The sequence below is a fragment of the Geotrypetes seraphini genome, chromosome 1 (assembly GCF_902459505.1).
Source record: "Geotrypetes seraphini chromosome 1, aGeoSer1.1, whole genome shotgun sequence".
Lineage (NCBI taxonomy): Eukaryota > Metazoa > Chordata > Amphibia > Gymnophiona > Dermophiidae > Geotrypetes > Geotrypetes seraphini.
In genome coordinates this window covers 247,587,330-247,604,811 of record NC_047084.1, presented here as the reverse complement: position 1 = coordinate 247,604,811, position 17,482 = coordinate 247,587,330, and the positions used below count along the sequence as shown (strand labels likewise).

Genomic DNA, 17,482 nt, shown 5'->3' with positions numbered 1-17,482 from the left:
GCGCGGGGAGCCACACTGAATGGCCTGCGCTGCTCTCGATGCTCATAGAAACTCAATAAGCATTGGGAGCAGCGTGGGCCATTCAGCGCGGCTCCCCGCACTAAAAACTGCTATCGTAATTTGATAGAAGAGGGCCTAAGTCTTCCAGGTAATTCCAGTGGTGAGAGAATGAAGCAGCACTGATTCAAAAAATCATTGTCCCAAGAGAACCTCGGCTGCTTGGACGAAACTGGGGTCAAAACCGGTGCTGAAGGTGTCGAACAGAGGTGGATGTGGAGGGCAAAAAAAAAAAACCTGAGACCCCCAGGGAGGAAGCAAAACTCCCTGCCGACTGAAGATAAGCTTTGCACAAGGCTAAAACAAAATCAGGGGAAAAACCCCCTTGTTGGCACATTAGGACTCACTGTCAAAGAAGGAGACCCAGCAGAAACCAACCCCTGTCTCTCCAATACAGGGGGAAGGTAACCTGAGGCTGTAGACAAAATGGAGGAGTTTCCCGCCAAAACCTGCTTAAAACCTGCCGACCCCTCCCCCCCCCCCCCCCCCGAGACCTGCAGCGGCTGTAAGGGAATCCCCAGCACTACCAGCGGTAAGGGAAACCTTATTTCCCTGATCGTCAGCAGCTGGGGAAATCCCTGTTTTGGCAGTGAGGGAAACCCGAGCTTCCCCACTGCCTGCTCCCAATGCGCGAGGCACTCGCAAAGGGGAACCTTGCTCGCTGTAACTGGAAGCCGACGAGTCTTCTCCTTCGTGGCAGCCGGCGCATCACAAGCACAGGCCGGCTGCATCGACGTCATGTCTGAAGCACAATGAGTACTTTTTCTCTTTAAAAGTGCTCATTGTGCAATACACAACTAAGCTAAAAGAAAAAGTGCCGCTTAGCAATGGAGTGCAAGATCTCTATAGCCACTGTAAATATAATACAAAATTTTGCACATTTTGCTATACAATGTAATGGACAATACTACTCAACATGAAAAGCACAGTTACTTACCGTAACAGGTGTTATCCAGGGACAGCAGGCATATATTCTCACATGTGGCAGCATATTCTCACATGTGGGTGACGTCATCTACGGAGCCCCAGCGCGGACAGCTTTTCAAGCAAACTTGATTGAAGTTTCAAGTTTGCTACACTGCACCACGCATGTGCATGCCTTCTTGCCCACTAGAGGGCGCATCCCACCTCGTGGTCCTCAGTTCCATAACTAGCAAAGAAGCCATCCCCGGGGAGGCGGGCGGGTTGTGAGAATATCTGCCTGCTGTCCCTGGATAAAACCTGTTACGGTAAGTAACTGTGCTTTATCCCAGGACAAGCAGGCAGCATATTCTCACATGTGGGTGACCTCCAAGCCAACCAAAAAAAAGGGCAGGTGGGAGGATGGTAATTTAGGAAAACAGATTACGTAACACCGACTGGTCAAATCGGCCGTCGTTTCTGGACAAAGTGTCCAGACAATAGTGGGAGGTGAACGTATGAACCGAAGACCAAGTGGCAGCTTTACATATGTCCTCCATAGGAGTAGATCGGAGGAAAGCAACCGAAGCTGCCATCGCCCGGACCTTATGCCCCGTGACTCGACCCGGGGGCGTAAGACCAGCCTGAGCGTAGCAAAAAGAAATACAAGCAGCCAACCAGTTGGACAAGGTGCGCTTGGAAACAGGGTGTCCTAAACGATTAGGATCAAAGGACAAAAACAATTGAGGAACCTTCCGATGAGACCTGGTACGTTGGAGATAAAATGCCAACGCCCTCTTACAGTCAAGCGTGTGGAGCGCCGTCTCGCCAGGATGGGAGTGGGGCTTAGGAAAGAACACAGGAAGGACAATGGACTGATTGAGGTGGAAATCAGACACAACTTTAGGTAAAAATTTAGGATGGGTGCAGAGAACCACCTTGTCATGATGAAACACAGTAAAAGGCGGGTCCGCAACCAAAGCTTGCAGCTCACTAATCCGTCGAGCAGATGTGAGGGCAATCAGAAATACCACCTTCCAAGTAAGAAATTTCAGGAGAGACTTGTCGATAGGCTCAAAGGGAGGTTTCATCAGTTGAGCTAAGACAACATTCAAATCCCAAACGACGGGAGGAGGCTTCAGAGGGGGACAAACATTGATTAGACCCTTCATGAAATGAGTCACCAGAGGATGAAGCGAAAGAGAACGTCCTTCCAAGTGACGATGGAAAGCGGAAATGGCTCTGAGATGTACACTAACAGATGTCGTCTTCAGGCCTGAATTAGATAGATGCAACAAGTAGTCCAGCACCGAAGACACCGGGACCGAACCCGGATCCAGATGACGCGAGGAACACCAGGAGGAAAACCTGGTCCATTTCTGGGAATAACAAAGCCTGGTCGAGACCTTGCGCGAGGCTTCCAAAACTTCCCTCACCGACTGAGAAACCGGGACCGAAGTCATGGGGAAAGGAACCAAGCGGTCAGGTGTAACAACTGAAGATTGGGATGCAACAGCGAACCCCGACTCTGAGATAACAGAGAGGGAAACACAGGCAGAAGCAGAGGTTCCCTGACACTGAGTTGAAGAAGCAGGGAGAACCAGTGTTGACGAGGCCACCGAGACGCAATGAGAATCATAGTGGCTCTGGATGATTTGAGACGAACCAACGTCCTCAAGATCAGGGGAAAAGGAGGAAACGCGTAAAGGAACCTCCCTCCCCAGTCGAGAAGAAAGGCATCCGCTTCTAGACGGTCCAGGGAGTACATCCGAGAACAATACAGGGGTAGTTTGCGAGTCTCCGGGGAGGCAAACAGATCCACCTGCGGAGTCCCCCAGCGGTCGAAGACCTCGCGCAGGACTCTGGAGTTGAGTGACCACTCGTGCGGCTGGAGAAGCCGACTGAGTTTGTCTGCCAAGCAGTTCTGTTCTCCCTGGATATAGACCCCCTGTAGGAAGATGTTCTGGGAGATCGCCCATTCCCAAAGGCGCAGAGCTTCCCGGCAAAGGGACCAAGAGCACGTCCCACCTTGCTTGTTCACATAATACATGGCTACCTGGTTGTCCGTACGCACGAGGACTACCTGATCGTGGAGTAGTTGGCAGAATGCGCGAGCCGCCAGAAAGATGGCACGAAGCTCCAACACATTGATGTGACAGCGTCGGTCCTCCGCCGACCACAGGCCCTGGGTCCGCAGACCGTCGAGGTGGGCCCCCCACGCGTACTCCGAGGAGTCCGTGGTCAGAACCTTGCGATGTGGAGGGACGAGAAAGAGCAAACCCCCGGAAAGATTCGAAGAGTCGGTCCACCAACGGAGCGATCGTCTCAAAGAAGGAGTCACCGCTATGAGACAAGAGACAGGATCGCAATCCTGGCGCCACTGAGAGGCCAGAGTCCACTGAGGAATTCTCAGGTGCAGTCTGGCGAACGGAGTGACGTGGACCGTAGACGCCATGTGGCCCAGAAGCATCATCATGCGCTGAGCCGACACAACAGGTAGCCGAGAAATCAGACAGCTCAACCGAACCAAAGCCTCCAAACGAGGAGGAGGGAGGAACGAACGAAGGCAAACAGTGTCCAGCACTGCGCCTATAAATTGAAGTGATTGGGTTGGGCACAACTGTGACATGGGAAAGTTCACTTCGAACCCCAGTCGCTGAAGGAAGATGATAGACTGTAGGGTCGCTGAGATAACCCCCTCCCTGGTTGGGGCCTTGATCAGCCAATCGTCCAGGTATGGGAAGACCTGAAGCCCCCGAGACCTCAGGGCTGCAGCGACTACCACCATACACTTCGTGAAGACTCGAGGGGACGAAGCCAGGCCGAAGGGGAGGACCCGGTACTGTAGGTGTAGCTCGCCCACCTGGAACCGTAAGAATTTGCGGAAGGTGGGATGCACCGGAACATGGGTATACGCTTCCTTCAGGTCCAGGGAGCACATCCAGTCCCCTTCCTCCAAGAGAGGATACAATACCGGAAGTGACAACATCCGGAACTTCTCCCGGACCAGGAACTTGTTGAGCTTTCTGAGGTCTAGAATGGGGCCCAAGTCCCCGGTCTTTTTTGGGACCAAAAAGTAACGGGAGTAAAACCCCCACCCCCGCTGATCGGGGGGTACAGGTTCCACCGCCCGAAGCCTCAACAAGGCCCTGGCCTCGGCCATGAGGATGGGGAGCTGGGTCCGATTGTATGGGCAAGCCCCCGGTGACTGTTCCGACGGCGCAGACCAGAAGTTGAGAGAGTAGCCCTCGGAGACGGTCCGGAGCACCCAAGCGTCGGATGTTATCTCGGTCCAAGCCGCATAAAAGGACCGGAGTCGACCCCCTATGGGAAGGGGGTCCGGCGCGATCGCGGAGGGGGGCCGGCCCCATCCGCATAGCCCGTCAAAAGGACGGCGCTGGCTTGGACGGACCCTGCGCCGGAGGTTTCGTTTGTCCCCCTCTTCCCTGTTGAGGTGGACGCCGTGGCGGAGGCCTAGAAAAGGCCGGCGTCGACTTCTGAGGGTAACGCCTCGGAGGAGGCCGGAAGGGTTTCTGCGGCGTGGCCCGAGGTTTCGGACGGACCAACGAGGCCAACGAGCGCTCCTGCTCCGACAACCGTTTGGTCGCCGCCTCTAGGGATTCATCAAATAACTCGGACCCCACGCAAGGTAAGTCCGCTAGGCGTTCCTGCAGGTTTGGATCCATATCGAGGGTGCGTAGCCACGCTAGTCGGCGCATAGCTACAGCAAATGCAGACACCCTCGACACCAGCTCAAACGCGTCGTACACAGCGTGAAACAGGTACAGGCGCAATTGAGACAGGTTGGACATAAACCTGGCGAATCCTTCCCTACGGGCATCTGGTAGATCGTCGTGATACTGAGGCAGGTCCTTCACCATGCCACGTAAATAGGATGAGAATGTAAAGGCATAATTGAGCACCCTGGTTGCCATAACGGAATTCGAATAGAGGCGACAACCAAACTTGTCCAGGGTCCGACCCTCCCTGCCGGGCGGGACCGCCACAGAAACTCTGGAGGGTTGTGACTTTTTCAGCGCCGACTCAACAAGCAAAGACTGGTGGGAGAGTTGAGCCTTATCGAATCCCTTGGGTGGAATAGTCCTATACTTGGACTCCATCTTAGACGGCACCGCTGTGACCGTAAGAGGTGAAGTCAGGTTCTTAAGGAAGGTCTGATGAAGGACCTTATTCAAGGGAAGTCGGGGAGTTTCCCTCGGGGGAGTGGGAAGGTCCTGCTCCTCGAGGAACCCTTTGGTGTATTGAGATCCCGCCATGAGGTCTAGAACCAAGGCACGTGCCATGTCCTGCACGAAACTGGAAAAAGAGGACGGTCTGGCGGGTGGCGAGGGGGTTCTCGACCTCCCCGCCGAACAGAAGGGGGAAGCCTCGTGGGAATAGCGTGGTTCCCTACCGGACCCGGATTCCCAAGAGGCCAGATCCAATGGCCTCGAGGGGGTCGGGGAACGTCTACGTCTCGAAGAACCCCTGGGAGAGGTCCCAGGTGTCCGAGGTACCGAGGCACGCCCCCTCCTCTTTGGCGAGGAGTCACGCGAACCCCCTCTCGCTGGGGAATGGAGCAGCCTCGGGTTGTCGAGGCGAAGCTCCGAGACCCGTAATGCCTCGCCCCCGAGCGGCGAGGAGCGACCACGTCGCCGAGGAGAACCTCGCGAACGCTTAGGCTTCCTCGGACGACGCCTCGCCCGAGGCCGGCCCGAGGAGTCCCGGGAGGACCTCGAGGAAGAGGAGGAGGAGATCCGCCTCACCCTGCGTACCTTGTCACGGGGTCTAACGCTACTCTCAGGCGGGGCCCCCGAGGTCGAAGTCAAGGGTAAGGTCGGAGCCGAGGTCGGTGCCGCCCCGGTACCCGAGATCGAGGGAGTCGAGACCGAGGCCGCCGAGGTCGGGGCCCTCGAGGCCGAAGCTGTCGAGGCCGAAGCCTGCTGCAAATGCTCGAGGGCCCCAGACAGCTCCGAGGCAATCAATGCTCGGAGCAAGTCTTGGAACGCCGGGATCCCCACCATGGTGGGCAGGTCCGAGGCCGGGGGATGCTCCCTGGAGGGCGACCTCGGTCTCGAGTATTCCCTCGGGGCATTAGTGGCCGTAGTTCTGGGCGGGGCCGAGGACGACCCACCCACCTTTGAGGAGCCCGAAGATGGCTTCTTCGTCGACCCTGGAGTCGGGGATGGAAGAGAGGACTTACCCGAGGCAGGTTTTGTCGAAGGAGTAGTCTGCGATGTCGAAGGACGCGGCGACGCCGAGGATCCCGAGGCCGAGGTCAAGGCCGGGGCCGAAGCCGAGGCCGACGTCGAGGCCTTCCCCGGCGCGGAGTCAACCGCGAAGAGCTCCGCCATCCTGGCACGGCGTCGGCGGAGCGCTCTGGCCTGGAAAGTGGAGCACCGATCGCACGAGTCAGTCGGATGCTCAGGCCCTAAGCAGAGCAAGCACCACCTGTGTGGATTGGTGATGGAAAGTAACCGCTCACACCGGGTGCACTTCTTGAAACCCGTCAAGGGACGGGTCATGAAAAAACGACCCGGCCGAAAGCAAGGCCGGTCGCGGCCGCGGCTCACGGGAGCCCCCGGAGCCGACGGAAAGAAAATATATATATATTTTTTTTTTAACGAACTGTCAAAACAACCGAAAAAACAATAAAGTAAGCACAACGACCGATTAAAATCCACCGGACGCGGCGACAGAAGGCAAAAAACAGCAGAGCTCAATTTCCACAGGGCTTCTGGCTCCGCGGAAAAAACTGAACTGAGGACCACGAGGTGGGATGCGCCCTCTAGTGGGCAAGAAGGCATGCACATGCGTGGTGCAGTGTAGCAAACTTGAAACTTCAATCAAGTTTGCTTGAAAAGCTGTCCGCGCTGGGGCTCCGTAGATGACGTCACCCACATGTGAGAATATGCTGCCACATGTGAGAATATGCTGCCTGCTTGTCCTGGGATAAACACAGGTTTCTAATCACATCAACTTTGAATCCACTTAAGATCTTGAAAAAGTATTCAGAAAATATTATATAACCATATTAATACAAAGGTAAATATTTTCTGTGAACATTGCAATGAACTTGTTTGACAAAAAAAGAGAACTCACCCTGATCTGCCTTCTCATCCACAGAGTACTTGTACACCTTCTGGAGTTCTTGAGCCTGATTCCAAACATTTAGACCCTTACGGAGTTCTGCAGTATCCTTGTGAGAACAATGCTGAGCAATTACTTTCTTTTTAATGTCCTTCAGTTCATCATAAGTAAAATATTCCATCAACATGGGCTGAAAAACCTGGGTCACAAGAAAGGACGTATATGAGTAATTTTGCAAATTATCTCTTATTTTACATAATATAATGTTCAATTTACCAAGAAAGCAAAGATACTTACCTGAGGCAGGTATACAGGTATATTCTCTCATGTGGGTGATTTTGACTGTACCAGGTTCCATGGATGACAAGTGTACTGTCACTTTAAATTTTAAGCACAGCCTGTACCACACACATACTGATGCCTTCCTGCCAGTCATCAGCTCACGGGACCTGCAGTTCAGTAACAAAGCTAAGAAGCCAACTAGGCTCTGAGAATATATACCTGCTGTCCTCGGAGAAAGCACAGTTACTTACCGTAACAGGTGTTATCCAGGGACAGCAGGCAGATATTCTTAACTGATGGGTGACGGCACCGACGGAGCCCGGTACGGACAATTTTAGAGTGATTACACTCTAAGAACTTAGAAAGTTCTAGCTAGGCCACACTGCGCATGCGCGAGTGCCTTCCCGCCCGACGGAGGCGCGCGGTCCCCAGTTAGGATAAGCCAGCTAAGAAGCCAACACAGGGAGGTGGGTGGGACGTAAGAATATCTGCCTGCTGTCCCTGGATAACTTCTGTTACGGTAAGTAACTGTGCTTTATCCCAGGACAAGCAGGCAGCATATTCTTAACTGATGGGTGACCTCCAAGGTAACAAAAAGAGGGATGGAGGGAAGGTTGGCCATTAGGAAAATAAATTTTGTAAAACAGATTGGCCGAAGTGTCCATCCCGTCTGGAGAATGCATCCAGACAATAATGAGCTGTGAAAGTATGAACTGAGGACCAAGTAGCAGCCTTGCAGATTTCCTCAATAGGAGTTGATCTGAGGAAAGCTACAGATGCTGCCATAGCTCTAACCTTATGGGCCGTGACAGAACCTTCCAGTGTCAGTCCGGTCTGAGCATAACAGAATGAGATGCAAGCAGCAAGCCAATTGGATAACGTACGTTTAGAAACAGGATGTCACAACTTATTTGGATCAAAGGACAGAAAAAGTTGGGGAGACGATCTGTGAGGCTTAGTGCGGTCTAAATAGTAAGCCAAAGCACGCTTACAAGTCCAAAGAATGCAAAGCCTGTTCTCCAGGATGAGAATGAGGTTTCGGGAAGAATACAGGCAGGACAATGGACTGGTTAAGATGAAAGTCAGATACAACCTTAGGGAGGAACTTTGGATGTGTACGCAGAACCACCTTGTCATGGTGAAAGACCGTGAAAGGTGAATCGGCAACTAGTGCATGCAATTCACTGACCCTCCTGGCAGAGGTGAGAGCAATAAGGAAGACCACTTTCCAAGTGAGAAATTTGAAATGAGCTGTGGCCAATGGTTCAAAAGGAGGCTTCATTAAGGCGGAAAGAATCACATTAAGATCCCAGACCACAGGAGGGGACTTGAGAGGTGGTTTCACATTGAAAAGCCCCCGCATGAATCTGGAAACCAAAGGATGAGCAGTAAGAGGTTTTCCGTGAACTGGCTCATGAAATGCAGTAATGGCACTGAGGTGGACTCTGATAGAAGTAGATTTGAGACCAGAGTTAGACAAAAAGAGGAGATAATCCAACACTAGTTCTACTGCTAGCGAAGTTGGATTATGATGATGCAGAAGGCACCAGGAAGAAAACCGGGTCCACTTCTGTTGATAGCATTGAAGAGTGGCCGGCTTCCTGGAAGCATCAAGAATAGAACAGACAGGCTGAGAAAGAAGTGAATGGGCCGAGGTCAGCCCGAGAGATACCAAGCTGTCAGGTGCAGAGACTGTAGGTTGGGATGTAGGAGGGACTGCTGATGCTGAGTAAGCAGAGAAGGAAACAGTGGAAGAAGTATGGGCTCCCTGGAACTGAGTTGAAGTAGAAGGGAGAACCAATGCTGCCTAGGCCACCGTGGAGCGATGAGAATCATGGTGACTTGTTCCCTCTTGAGCTTGAACAAGGTCCACAACATGAGAGGTAGAGGAGGAAATGCATAAAGGAATAGATTTGTCCAATCCAGGAGAAACGCATCTGCTGCCAGACGGTGAGGGGAGTAGAGTCTGGAGCAAAATTGGGGCAGTTGATGATTGTGAGGAGCTGCAAAAAGGTCCACCTGAGGAGTGCCCCAATGAGCGAAAATGGACTGGAGAGTTATGGGTTGGAGAATTCTGCTGAGATTGTCTACCAAGGAATTCTGTTCTCCCTGAATGTAGACCGCTTTCAGGAATAAATGACGAGCTTTCGCCCAAGACCAATCTTTTGAGCCTCCTGACACAAGAGGCGAGAGCCCGTCCCACCTTGTTTGTTGATGTAGTACATTGCAACTTGATTGTCTGTGCAAAGTAGTAGAACTTGAGGAAAGAGGAAATGCTGGAAAGCCTTGAGGGCATAAAACATCGCTCGGAGTTCCAGGAAATTGATGTGATGTTTCTTTTCCTGGGCAGTCCAAAGACCCTGAGTTTGGAATTCGTTCAAGTGAGCTCCCCAGGCATAGGGGGACGCTTCTGTGGTGATGACCAGATGATGATGAGGCAGATGGAACAGAAGGCCTCTGGAGAGATTGTAAGATTTCAACCACCATTGCAGAGACTGTCAAAGAGACGATGTCACAGATATGTGTCGCGAAGAAGGATCTGTCGCCTGGGACCATTGAGTGGCTAAGGTCCATTAAGGCGTGCGCAGGTGAAGACGTGCGAAGAGGGTGACATGAACTGTTGAGGCCATGTGACCCAAGAGTATCATCATGTGTTGTGCAGAGATGGAAGGCTGTGGAAGCACCTGCTGACAGAGATGAAGGAGAGTCTGAAGGCGGTTGGATGGAAGAAATGCCCTCATGAGAACAGTGTCCAGGATCGCTCCAATGAACTGAAGCCGCTGAGTGGGAATGAGATGTGATTTGGGCAGATTGATCTCAAATCCCAGAATTTGGAGAAATAGGATGGTGTGGTTGGTGGCCTGAAGCACTTCTTGAAACGAAGGAGCCTTGATTAACCAGTCGTCCAGGTATGGGAAGACTTGGAGATGGTGAGTGCGTAGAAAAGCGGCCACCACAATGAGACACTTTGTGAAAACCCTGGGAGAGGAGGCAAGACCGAAGGGTAACACTTTGTAATGACAGTGATTTATCATGAAGCGGAGATACTGTCCGGAGGCTAGATTGACTGGGATGTGAGTGTAGGCCTCCTTGAGATCGAGAGAGCATAGCCAGTCGTCCTGAATGAGGAGGATAAAGTGTGGCTAGAGAAAGCATTTTGAACTTTTCTTTGATCAAGCATTTGTTGAGATCCCGGAGATCTAATATGGGTCTGAGGTCCCCGGTTTTTTTGGGAACCAGAAAATAACGGGAGTAAAATCCCTGTCCCTTCTGATCGGGAGGAACTTCCTCGATGGCGTTCAGAAGAAGGAGGGATTGTACCTCCTGAAGAAGGAGAGCGAACTGAGATGTGTTCAAAGCAGACTCTTTTGGAGGACTTTGGCTGGGAAGAGTCTGAAAGTTGAGAGAATAGCCGTGGCGAATGATGTTTAGAACCCACTGGTCTGTAGTGATGAGCTCCCAACAACTGAGGAAAGCAGAAAGACGTCCTCCTATGGGTTGAGGCAGAAGAGAAGATGATGGAAGACTGGCTAGGCTCTGGAGAATGAAGTCAAAAGGGTTGAGTTGACTTCAGTTGCACAGCAGGTTTCACTTGCTGCTGCGGAGCACGAGGTTGTTGGCGTTGCTGCTGACGTTGACGCCTAGGCTGCTGAGGAGCAGATGGTAAGGGTCTAGCAGAGTAGCAGCGCTGATAAGAGGACTGGGGGCGAAAAGGCCGCGCAGGTTGAGGCTTCTTTTTGTTCTTGAGAAGAGTGTCCCAGCGAGTCTCATGTGCCGACAATTTCTGTGTGGTAGAATCGAGAGAGTCACCAAATAACTCATCTCCAAGGCAAGGAGCATTGGCAAGGCGATCCTGGTGATTGATATCAAGCTCCGAAACCCTAAGCCAAGCGAGACGGCGCATAGCCACATCCATCGCAGTAGCCCTCGAGGTGAGTTCAAAGGTGTCGTAGATTGAACGGACCATAAATTTCCTAAGCTGTAATAGGCTGGAAGTGTATTGGTGGAAAGAAGGGAGTTTCCGTTCAGGCAAGTACTTCTCAAAAGAAGCCAGTTGTTGAATAAGGTGTTTCAAATAGACGGAAAAATTGCCTGATCGGTTGGCAAGCATAGCATTTTGGTACAAACGCTTGTCAAACTTATCCATGGCCTTCCCCTCTCTGCCAGGAGGGACAAAAGCATAGACACTAGTGCCCGCAGACTTTTTTAGGGTGGACTCAATCAACAGAGATTCAAGCGGTAGATGGGGTTTGTCAAAACCTGGAATGGGAATGACTTTGTATAAGGTATCCAACTTGCGAGGAGCACCAGGGATTGTTAAAGGTGTCTCAAGATTTTTGTAAAAAGTCTCCCTCAAAATGTCATGAAGAGGCAATTTAAGGAATTCCTTTGGAGGCTGATCAAAGTCCAAAGCTTAAAGAAATGCCTTAGATTTCTTGGATTCAGCCTCCAAAGGAATAGACAGAGACTCACACATCTCCTTTAAAAAGGAGGTAAAGGAGGAATGTTCCTGTCTAGAAGAAGGTTCCCGTAGAGAGGGGTCCTCTTCAACTGAAGAAACCTCGTCCTCAGAGAGCAGAGGATCCTCAGAGTCATCCCACAGATCAGGGTCCCGTACCTGAGAGACACGGCCCCGGGAGTCCGGTGTGGAAGGCTCAGCGTGCCGGGTCTTACGCACCGAATTCCCGGAACGCAAGGAGGCGGCACCTGAGGAAGTTAAAGGTTGTTGGTGCCGGGACTGATCAGAAAGTAGTGGGGGTTCGGTGGTTTGAACAGCCCGATGAAGACCTCTCGGTTCCGCAGACAAAATTGGCATGGAAGTCGAGGAGGCAGAATGGACGGGTACCGACAGAGTAGAAGCTGACAATAGAGGCTGCTCTACGGCCGGCACCAGCGGCTCAGATCGGACCGGGACTGGAAGGTTTGGTGCCAACAGAGCAGGAAGGAGTTGTTGTAATTGCTCCTTAAGTTGGACTTGGAGGATAGCCGTAATCCGGTCATCCAAGGAAGGCACCGGTATCACTTTCTTTTTCTGCGGTACCTGCGGTGCCGCTCGACGCCCAGAGGATGAGGAGGCCGAGGAGGATGCACTCACCTCGATAGGGGAGGAGCGTTTACGGGGGCGCCTCGAGGTCGGCAGGACTGGACTCTCTGCCACAGCGACCGGAGGACGCTCCAAAGCGGAAGGCTTCTTAGCCGGCTTACCTGAGGGGTGCAACGCCGAGGCGGTATCGCGCGGCGTCGATGAAGTAGGCGCCAGCTGAGATGCCGTCGACGCCGGTGCCGATGCCAAAGGATCAGCCATCACGGCACCGAACAAAAGTTTCTGTTGAAGCTGCCTGTTCTTTAGAGTGCGCTTCTTTAGAGTAGCACAACGGGTACAGGTGGAAGCCCTATGATCTGGACCCAAGCATGTCAACATGGGTTTAGACCAAACTTTAGTACGGGGATTTTCCCATTATTGTTAATCTCAAAGATTCAAAATTTACAGATACAAAATAAATGTGCGGTATTGTTGCAATTTGATCTGTCGGCTCCATTTGATGTCATTCATCACGACATCCTGATTCGTATGTTATCAGATATTGGTTTAAACCAAGTTGTACTGAATTGGTTTAGTAAATTCCTCTCATTGCGATCTTATGAGGTATATTTGGAGGGTGAAACTTCCTCCACTTGGAAATCCAGCTGTGGGGTGCCACAGGGCTCTCCGCTGTCACCAATCTTGATTAATGTATATATGACTTCTCTTAAAAAAATTTTCCTTTCATCAGCAGAGACTATATATACCTATGCAGATGATATTTTTATTTTATTAGAAGTTGATCCTGTTCTTAACAACCTGGTCCCTAGTATATACTGCTGCATTTCTAAACTTCAACTGTGGGCTTTGTCTATTCAAATGAAACTGAACGCTGCCAAAACCAAATTGCATTGGATTGGGTCAAAATTAGAAAACCTCCCTTCCTCTGTTACATTAAAAACAGGTATTACATTACATATAGATTTTCCATCTAGAGTCTTGGGTGTCATCTTGGACTCATAATTTACATTTCATGAACAGATAAATTCCTTGACAAAAAAGTGTTTTTTTAGTCTGCGCATGTTGAGGAAGGTCAGATTACTATTCAATCAAGAACATTTCTCAGTATTGGTACAATCCACTATGCTTTCTCAGCTAGATTATTGTAACTCAGTTTATCTGGGCATTAAGCAGAGCAGTCCAAAACCCACCTCCTCCTCCTCTTTCATATGAGGAAGGAAATCCCTGGTAAAAGCTTCCAGTCTCTCTTTCAGCTGTTTGGCATAGTTCAGCTGCTCATACTCGTTCTGAGAAAAGAAGATGAAGATGTAATTGCAGTACTTTAGAATTGCACTAGAGAATGACACTGAAAAAATTTGTCCCCATCTCCACCCTATCCCTTTGAGCTCAACCCCACGAGCTCAGTCCCCGTCCCTGCCCCATCCCCGCAAACCATCTGATCCAATCCACACAAGCCTCAAATAGTTTTATACTGAACTTATTTTATTAAAGTATAAAAAGAAACAATATTCTGTACAATTGTCATTTTATAAATCAAAGTTCTGGCTGCCAAACTAGAGAAAGAGATCTTCAGCTGGCAGGGCTTTGTTTGTAAATGTTTATCAACACAACTAATATACTACTTTATCCTAAAGCAAAAAAAAAAAAAAAAAGAATTTTTTTTCTACCTTTGTTGTCTGGTTCTGCTTTCCTCATTCAATTCCTTCCATCCACTGTCTGCTTCTTCCATATGCTCTGTTACTGTGCCTTTCCCTTCCATCTCTCCCTTCACACACACCCTAATTGGTCTGGCACCCATCTACCCATCTTCTTCCCTCCGCTCCCCCCGTAGTCTGGCATCTCTGTCTTCTTCCCTTCCATCTTTCCTTCCCTCACCCAGGTGGTTTTTAGCATCTCTCTCCTCCTTTCCTCTCCTCAGATCTGGTATCTGTCTCCCCAGCATGTGCCTCTTTTTCTTTATCCCCTCCTTCCATCAAGTTCCCTTCAGCATCTTCTCCCCACTCTCTCTTCCCCATTCCGTCTTCTCCCACTCTCTCTTCCCCCACTCTCTCTTCCCCATTTCCCTTCAGCGTCTGTTCCTCTCCACCCCCCTTCAGCACCCTTTACGCGGTCCAGCAGCCCCCTCCCTCCCGCTCGCTGCGGTCCAAGCATCTCTATCCCTTCTTCCCCTTACCTTCACTGGCATTTTTTAATTTTCGCTCAACAAGCAGCTGAAGCCTTGAATTCACGTGTGGCTGCCAGAAGCTTCTCCTCTGACGCAACTTCCTGTTTCCGGTTGCGTCAAAGGAGAACTTTCCTGCAGCCACATGCAACTTCAAGGCTCCGGCTGCCCGTTGAGAGAAAATTAAAAATCGCCAGCGAAGGGGAAGGGAGGGAGGGAGGGAGGGAGATAAGATGCTCAGACGGCGGCGATCATTAGGAAGGAGGAGGTCCAAATTTTTTTTTTTAATAATATTTGATAAATTATTGTTTTTATTTACTTATTTTAATTGTTTTCTATAATTTTTTATAATATACACTGTCTAGACATGTATTTTTATAGATGGTATATCAAAAATAAAGAAACTTGAACTTGAGGGAGCTGCTGGACCGCACATTCCCTCTCTTATCTGCGGAGATAAGGCCATTCCATGGCCTTGTCCCCGTACCCGCGGTGACCACTTTTTTTTTCTCCCAGTTTCAGCGGGTTACCTGCAGCTAGCCACAGGTAACAGCCACCGTGTCATTCTAAGTTGTATATCTAGGACATAACTAGGCTCACAGCCCACACAGCAACACTATGAATAGTGAGAGATTGGCTAGTTTGTCAATATAACAGAGAACAATATTAACTTAAGAAGCAAAAAGTAACACAAAGCAGGCAGTAATTACCACTTACCATGGGGATTAATATTGTGAAGTATACAAGGTCTGACAATTAAGTTTTGCAAACTCATCCTAGAAAAAGTGCTACATACCTTATTGCTTCCCCCTTGGGAAACTATGCACCAACGCCAGTGCCTAATCTACCCTTCAAAGCAATTTTGGAACCCTTTTTTTTTGAAATGCCCATCAGAGCTGTTGCTGTATTACTCTTGATGTCCTGAATGACATCAAAATATCTTCCTTTCAATATTTCCTTTATCTTCGGGTAAAGAAAAAAAGTCATTGGGGGCCAGATCAAGTGAGTAGGGAGGGTGTTCCAATACAGTTATTTGTTTTCTGGTTAAAAACTCCCTCACAGACAGTGCCATGTGAGCTGGTGCACTATCATGATGCAAAAGCCATGAATCATTGGCAAAAAGTTCAGGACATTTTTATCTAAATTTTTCACACAGCCTTTTCTAAATTGTATCTAAATTTCACGCAGCCTTTATCTAAATTTTTCACGCAGAACTTCCAAATAGTAAACTTGGTTAAGCGTTTGTCTAGTTGGTACAAACTCGTAATGAACAATCTCTCTGATATCAAAAAAGGTTAGCAACATCATTTTGACCCTTGATTTGGACTGGTGGAACTTTTTTAATCGCAGAGAACTGGCTGACCTCCATTGTGCACACTGACATTTTGTTTCAGGGTTGTATTGGTACACCCTTATTTTATCACCAGGGCTGTCGGAGACATTTTAGATACCTGGAGTCGGAGTCGTGGGGTACCAGAAACTGAGGAGTCGGAGTCAAAGGATTTATCTACCGACTCCACAGCCCTGGATAACATGGCCCAAAATATTGTCTTATCTCTCCAAAAGGTCATGGCAAACTTCAACTCTCCTTTGCTTTTGTTCATCAGTAAGCTCCTTCGGGACCATTTTTCTTATGTCAAGATTTTCCTGTTTCGCTATCAATGTTTACTTGGTCTGCTATTCTTCTCACAATCAGATGATGATTTTGACACTCAATAATCGGTTCTGCTCGTTACTGGCCACCTTGATCTTTCTTCATCAGTGATGCTTTCTCTCCCCTTGGAAAAACACTTAATCTATTTGTACATTGCCATTTTCTTCATGGCATTATCCCCATAAACCTGGACTAACATGCCCATAATTTCACTTCCACTCTTGACAAGTTTAACAAGAAATTTAATATTTGTTCGTTGCTCCAATTCAAGCTCTGACATTCTCACACTGGCACACAAAAACTCGCTTAGACGGTTTTCATGACGCTTCTAAGTTAAGTATTACAGGATGAGAAAGATGAACCTCAGCTAATGTGAACCCAAGAGGTACCAAGTAGAGAATGACACGGTGACGGTTTACCCGCGGCCACCGCATTTAAGCCGCGGGTCACCGCCGAAAACGGGGAAGAAAACTAGCAGTCGCTGCGGTGACGGGGACAAGGCCATTCACCGACCGCGGAAACGGTGAACAGGTTTGTCCCCGCGGGCCAATGTACCCCCTTCTAGGAACCGCTATTTACCTGTGTTTCACCGTGCTCCTCATTTGTCAGATCAACCCTTCCTGCCAATCGCAGCAGAAGGGTACCCAACCCCTCCTGCCGGTCCTCCCAATGGCCTCCCCTAAGATCGCCGGCAGGAGGGTACCCAACCCCTCCTGCTGGACCCCCCCCCCCCAACGAACCCTCCCACCCCGGAACCCCCTTAGTCTTACTTTCCAAGTTGGACCGGACAGCTCCTCGCTCGTCTGGCCAGCAGGCCTGCCTCCGTCCAAATGAGGCGGGCCCGCCCCTCCCCTCCCCTGCCTCCCAATGGCCTCCCCTAAGATCGCCGGCAGGAGGGTACCCAACCCCTCCTGCTGGACCCCCCCCCAACGAACCCTCCCACCCCGGAACCCCCTTCGTCTTACTTTCCAAGTTGGACCGGACAGCTCCTCGCTCGTCTGGCCAGCAGGCCTGCCTCCGTCCAAATGAGGCGGGCCCGCCCCTCCCCTCCCCTGCCTAACCCACAGGATCCTAGGGCCTGATTGGCCCAAGCACCTAAGGCCCCTCCTATAGCGGGAGTGGCTTTAGGTGCCTAGACCAATCAGGCCCTAGGATCCTGTGGGTTGGGCAGGGTAGGGGCGGGCCCGCCTCATTTGGACGGAGGCAAGCCTGCTAGCCATATGTGTGAGGAGCCGTCCGGTCCAACTTGGAAAGTAAGACTAAGGGGGTTCCGGGGTGGGAGGGTTCGTTGGGG

At 50.4% G+C, this 17,482-nt stretch overlaps 1 protein-coding gene across 1 annotated transcript in view; it reads right to left on the bottom strand.

The window, feature by feature from the left end:
* FBXL5 (F-box and leucine rich repeat protein 5) overlaps positions 1-17,482 on the bottom strand; it is a 157,696-nt gene that overhangs the window by 129,763 nt on the left and 10,451 nt on the right. Inside the window, exons 3-4 of the mRNA XM_033948883.1 lie at positions 13,564-13,659; positions 7,060-7,246 (exon numbers count right to left, since the gene is read on the bottom strand). Coding sequence (XP_033804774.1) covers positions 7,060-7,246; positions 13,564-13,659 — 283 coding nt within the window. The remainder of the gene's footprint in view (positions 1-7,059; positions 7,247-13,563; positions 13,660-17,482) is intronic.